This window comes from Pezoporus wallicus, unplaced genomic scaffold, assembly GCF_028554395.1.
Source record: "Pezoporus wallicus isolate ANWC-B61680 ecotype Strahan unplaced genomic scaffold, APGP_CSIRO_Pwel_v1 contig_14689, whole genome shotgun sequence".
In the NCBI taxonomy this organism is placed as follows: domain Eukaryota; kingdom Metazoa; phylum Chordata; class Aves; order Psittaciformes; family Psittacidae; genus Pezoporus; species Pezoporus wallicus.
Window position 1 is genome coordinate 905,275 of NW_026637698.1, and position 6,473 is coordinate 911,747.

General features: G+C 50.6%; 1 protein-coding gene across 1 annotated transcript; it reads right to left on the reverse strand.

Moving 5' to 3' along the window:
* Window positions 1-512: 512 nt before the first annotated feature.
* Window positions 513-1,462, reverse strand: FNDC10 (fibronectin type III domain containing 10). Its single transcript, XM_057407277.1, has one exon. The coding sequence runs from the start codon at window positions 1,224-1,226 to the stop codon at window positions 564-566; it is 663 nt and encodes a 220-aa protein (XP_057263260.1). The 5' UTR covers window positions 1,227-1,462; the 3' UTR covers window positions 513-563.
* Window positions 1,463-6,473: the final 5,011 nt, after the last annotated feature.

A 6,473-nucleotide genomic window follows, 5' to 3' on the forward strand; every position in this document is an offset into this window, starting at 1 on the left:
CGCTCAAGCTGACCAGAAAACCCCCGTTGTTTCGGACAGCAGCCAGTCCAGGTCCCAGAATTTGTGAGCAGCATAAGGCACGATACAAAACCCACTTAAGTCACGAGATTTAGGTGGGCTTTGGATCAAACACACACTTAGCTATGTGTGGGAACCGGTCTGTTCTCTCTCAGCCTTCACACAACGCTCCCCCTCAAGAAAAAATTCAAGCACATGTCTACAGGCGAGGAGACTCAGGCTTAAAACTGGGGTGTTGTTGTCTTCTCAAGCGGGCCCTCTGTGAGATCTGCTGCTTGCTTTTAAAAACAGGCATTTCCCTGGCACTTGTGGACCTTTTATGTTAAATCCACCGGGTTCAGGAACCATGTAGGGCTGAAAAGCCACCCTGCGAGGAAGGAAAGCTCCGAACAGCGAGGAAAACCCAAATCCTGCAAGTTTGGGATAGGAAAGCCCTGGCTGCGAGAGCAGTTTGGAGCCACACACACATACACCCCCTCCCGGTCCCCCCGTCCCCTGGACGAGCTCCAAGGAGAGCCGCTCCGCTCCCGTGCAGCGCTGCGGGGCTAAGCGCGGCGCGGAGCGGCGGCCGGGGCCCCGGCCAGCGCCGGGCTCATGAGGTTCTCGGTGATGTAGGCCACCAGGAGGCAGATGAAGACGAGCATGACGCAGATGGAGCCCCCCACGGCCGTCATGGCGACGACGATGTCCCGCATGGCGGCCGGCTCCACGCGGAACTCCACGCACTGTGCGGGCGGCGCGGGGCGCGGCGGCGCGTAGCGCGGCTGCAGGCAGAGGCGGTAGCGCACGCTGCCGTGCGCCTCGGGCAGCAGGTAGTCGCGGCAGGCGGCGCCCAGCTCCACGCTGTCGCAGGGGAAACGCGTGTAGGTGCCGTCCCAGGAGCAGTTGAGCGCGAAGCCGCGGAGGCCGGCGGCGGGGCGCGGCGGCCCCCACTGCAGCAGCACGCTGCCGTTGCGCAGCACGTTGGCCACCAGCGCGCCGCTCGGAGAGCGGTGTGCGCGGCAGGCCCGCGCCTGGCACTGGAAGCCGCGGGCCGGCGTGCGGAAGCACAGCCGCCCGTCCGCAGCTCCCTCGGCCCCCACCTTGTAGGGGCACCACGGCTCTTCCGACCCGGACCCGTCTGGCCCCGCGGCGGGCGGTGCCTTCAGGGCGGGCGCCGGCGCCCCGAGGCAGAGCAGGGCGAGGAAGGGCGGCAGCAGGCTGGACATGCCGGCCGCCGCGGCATGGAGCCGAGCCGCGGTGCCGGCGGAGGGCTGCGGCGTCCCGTGCGCCGGTTATAAACGCGGGCTCCGCAGCCGCTCCGCCGGCCGCCAATGGAGAGGCGGCTCCGCCGTTAACTCTCGCTGGGCTGCGGAGCACCCGCCGCGCCGGGCAGCGCACGCAGGACGCGCACCCGCTCCGGCCGCTCCGTGCGGGGGGGCCCGTAGCCCGCGGCGGGCGGTTCTCGGGGGTTCTGAGCACTGCGCTGCCCGCAAGGGCCGGCACGGTGTCGGCTCGGCTCCCCCCATTCCTCCCCGGTGTGCCGGGCAGCCCCCCGGTCTGCGTCCTCAAGGGATGAGGCGAGCGCGGGTCCAGGTACTGCGCACATATGCCGGACGTCGGTGCTCGGGAAGAGTCCCGGGCCACCGCATCTCACGACCGGCAGGGATCGGGTCCAGGACAGGGCTGGAGAAAGTCACCGAGTGTGGTCAAAGAACTGGGGGGCACCTGGATTTTTTTTAATGGGTATGGCTACAGACCGAGGCTGCGTTAACCCCTTAGGACCAGGAATTCACAGAAACTCTGCAAGGATGTAATACAAGGAAAAAGGCTTGAGTCCCTCATGAGGACTGCTGCTAGCAGCGAGGAAGCTGCACTAGTCTGTGAGACCAAAGGAAAAAGATACTCCCCTTCTTCCAATAAATGCCATCTTCCCCTCCCTGCAGCAGGACCAACCCACAATCCATCCATCTGCTCTAGAGCCGCTCATGTTGCAGCACAGAAGAAGGCTGGAGGAGATAGAGCAGTGCTCCATCCCAGCATTACACCGTAACACTTTCCCAGCCCTTGCAAGATTTCCACTAGACTTGTCTAAATGTGGCAACAAGAGATCTCTAATGAAATAATAGTAAAAATACATACTTAAGCAATGTTTGAAGAGTCTCTGAGCAGTTAAATGGGCAAAAGCTGCCTTAAGTCCTACCTTTTCTGGTTGTTTCTTTCTGGTTTATCTTTTGATCAGGTTTTACATAGTGTCCTGTTGTAGGTTTTATAGCAGAACAGAAGCATTTATCTATATTTAACTTGTAAAGCAGAACAATTATCACATTACATGTTTACCACTCCCAGAAACATGCCTAAACACATTGGTGTCCTGTTTCTTCACTGTTACCTGTTTGGAGATACAAGATCTGCAGATGACTGGGTAAGTTTCTTCAAAACTGTTTATTGGCTTACATTGTAACCTTGATATAACAAAAATAAGATTCTGAAGCCTGGTTTTTATTTCATAGCCTAAATAATAAAACCCAAACCCAAATCATACACCTTGCACTTCATTATATATATGAAAATAACACCTTCAAAGGGTAATTTGCAGCAATAAGGAATTTACTTAAGTTTTGTTTTCTGATGCATTGAACATGAACATGACTCGATAGTCTCGTGTCAGGACACCTTTTCCTGTCTGAAAGAGTTGCCTTTTAAAAGTGTATGGTTTCCTTAAGGAAATCTTTAAGCATAATTTAACAATACCAAGTAGTTTTTAAACCAGATATAGTGTTGGGGAGGAGGTTGTCTATTTGCCTATATAAAGTTGCTAGAAATCTCTTTTGATACCAGGAGGCATCAATAGGAATTAAAGAAAAAGCAGGATCAGCATAGAAAAGGATGCTGAAGCTGTAGTAATGGGTGCTCTCCTCGGAAAACGCTGGGTTATCACACAACAACAGGAGGTGCTGTGCTGCTGAAGGCACTTCTTGGTGACTGAGGCAAACTTACCTGTGGAAGTTCCAGCCAGGATGCAAAACTGAAGATGTGACAGCCCTTCCCAAGAAACTTGTGGGTGTTGAGGAGATGGATAGAGCCAAACCAAGCAAGTTTCCATCCTTGAACTTTGTGCAGTTCTACCAAGAGCAAGTTGCACTCCAGAGCTGTCATTGTTTCAGTGATCAGGGTCAAGATCTGACACCAGCCTCTGATGCTGCTTAGGATTTGCTTTGAGTTCTCTTGAGAGATCCATCAGCAGGGTCTAGTGTTTAGTACAGGAAACGAAAATGGTTGGCACAGCAGTGAAGGAAGGCACCCGATGGCACGTGCCACATCACTTGGCTCTGGACTTCATTCCAAACTTGCATTTGAAGTTGCAGAAGAGACAAAACCAAGTTAGCCAGAAGCTGTGAGAGCCTCCTCTTTCCCAGAATGACTGCCAACATTACCAGGAATCGGAATAATCACATTGTTCCCTTTGGATTCACATCCTGAACCTCTGACTCCAAGACAGTAGGACACCTGTGCACTCACTTCCATTTAGCCATTCACATATGGTCGGAATAACTGGTTCTCTGGTTACAGCCTGGAGCAGGTTTGTTGTTGGGCAGGACAGTGAACACCCCAACCTCTGTCAGGGATACTTACACCTAACTCATCTTTTCCATGGATATTGATATTCTCTAACACTAAAGTAGCACAGAGCTCAGAAGAACAGCTCACTCCAGGGGATATGCAGAGAGTTCACACAGGTTCAGGGCATTCTGTCCTCCATCTATTTTCAGATGTCTTAGAGAAAAACATCTTAAACTCCTATTAGATTGTCACACTTTAACCCCTAAAAAATGCCATGTAAGGCTTAATAATCCTAAACAGGCTTCCAAGAAGTGGATTACAGAGAAGTAGGCTTCATTAGACAGAGCTTTCATTTAACTAATCAACAGGCATATGTTTTCCTCATCTGTGCCTTTATTTGTGAGGGCACAGTATGTACTATTTATTAATTCTAATTATCCAGCTGAAGCTGTGGCCAAGTCACTTCATACTTTGACATCATGTGAACCCTGTGTGCAGAACTCTCAGCTATAGCATCTTGCTGGAACCCAAAGGAAAATAAAGAGCAACCCATCACAACCTTTGTAACACCACTACAGGTTAACTTACCCTGTGTCCTCTGGACTTGTTGCTAAGCAAAAGACCATTATTTATGCAAGAGACAAGCAGAAACACATGCTTTGGCTGGGTCAGTCTGCCAGCACTGGCTTCAGAGAGTACTTAGTCTCACTGTTTGCTCTCTTTGTAATCCAGCTGCTTTCTAAAACCTTCTCCAGTGCCCCAGCCTGCAATAAAACTCAGCCTGGACTTCTCAGATATATTGCTTCAACAGTTCACTGCTCAGGAAAACCACTATTATTTGCTTTAAGCAGTGAACTCCCAGGCAGCATATCAAACTCTGTAACAGCCCATACTGCAGAGCCAACACCATGGGTTTCCTGCTTTTTCTGGTTCTCCTCCACTGGGTTTATTGTCTCTTGTTTCATCTCCTGTTAGAGGAAACCATGACCGAGTATTAAAATGGGGGCAACTTGCTATAGGCTAGATAAGGAAGCACTGACCACCCACAGCTTACCATTTATGCAACACCATGCTAAGTTTAGTCTTGGATACATCCAGGGCAAAGAATCCCTGGAGGAGAGATGCTCAGCTCTCAGCTAAGGGCAGCACATGACATATGGTTGCTAAAGCATTCTCCTAACAGGCAGCTTTACACTCAGGGCCGAGTTGCTACAGTTCCCTCCAAGTCATAACTTTGAGGATTACTCATCCTAGACATGCAAAAGCAGAGCATTTGCCTCCTAATTTAGCTAGCTGCTGCAGCCTCTCTGAGTCAGCACGCAGTCTCACCCCCACTGGAGGTCTATTTCCAGCCCTTGATTCACTTCCAGTGAGGTCCGAACTTATGTACTCTGACACTCAAAGGCTAAGATAAGCACGAAAGAGGAGTGAATGAAGTTCAGCAGACCAAGAGCTGTACCACATATCCCACTGGGGCAGCTTGGGCAGGCAGGTTTGAGGCTCATGCCACAGACTGTTGGTCATTGATTCTGCACTGAGCTGTGAAACAACAGCATCTTGCCAGCCCAGCTGAGGACTGGAGACATTTTTGATCAGGATGCATCCAAAATGATAACTGCAACTCCAGCTGATCCATCCTGAGTGTGCTATTTATAGCAGACAGTGGCGGCCGAGATTGATTGCATCATACAGCAAGGTTGGCAATGGAAAGCACTAACACAGCATTAACCATTTCAAGTCACTCTGGGTATCTTAAACCCATTACAGTTTTGCAGTGAGCTCCTTAGTGGGCTATGTGAGCAGCTATGGCACTTGGCTAACAGACCTTTTCCTAGACTCACTGGAACAGCCTCTGGCTGCTGCTTTGCCTCTGGCACCTTTGCTTATTCAGCCCAGAGCTCATTGTGTTGGTAGGAAACACAAGCAGAGTAAAAACAGAGAACCAAACCACCCTAATGACATGTTAACTTCAAGCTCCATTAGAACTAGTGGAAGAAAGAGAATTAATACTATCTGAGTGAATAAACACCAGCTTATTGGGAGATCCTGTTCTCCCAAGTGTCTAAAAGCACTTACAAAATATGCTCAAAGGAAGGGATTCAAAAAAGCATAACTAATTCAGATAGAGAACAAAGAGCTCTCCCCTGGTCCTTTATCCGGTCACAACATTTCAACCACAAGCTGTTTGATGAGCGAGCTCATGGTGATGAGTAAGGAGGAGGCAGCTCAGATGCATGGGTCTTGCACAAGGTGGGAGATGTGACAGCTCTGCCCTGTTCATATGACTAAGCCAGTCCAGGCTTTGAGATATCATTCTCTGTTTAGCTGCCTCCACTTTATGCTGGGGGCCAGGGACTCCAGCTGACTCATTCCTCCTTTCCTTCTTTCTATCTGAGGTCAGGCAAGATTTGCCTTGGAGTCTAAGTACTGCAGATTTCAATCTACTGAATCAACAGAACACCAGAAATACCCTGATTAAAAACCAGACCTGTCCAGAAGGAACAAGATTTATCTTAGCTCCCTGACAAACGCTGGGAGACTGGAAAGAAGCTGAACGGGATGGAATTGTATTAGCTGGGCTCGAAATACTCCTCCATACTATCATGAGTACTCTTCCTTATTTTTTTCCCCCTCCTGTGCACCAAATTCCATCCTTAGCAAGCCTCTCATGCTTGCTTGGTGCTAACAGCTTAGGGAGGTACCAAAAGCTGAGTGTACATCAGTAGGATAAGGAAGGAGGAGGTTATGGGTCTGAGAGGCAGAGGCGGGCTGGATATGTTCCGACGCACTCTGCTAATAGCCTGAGGAGGGACAGCTCTGCTGGGATGCTGCAGCTGCACCATAAATAGGAGTAAGGTTGGAGCATACCCATCACAGAAGTGGATGTCTGCTCCCATCCTGCTGCTTGCATT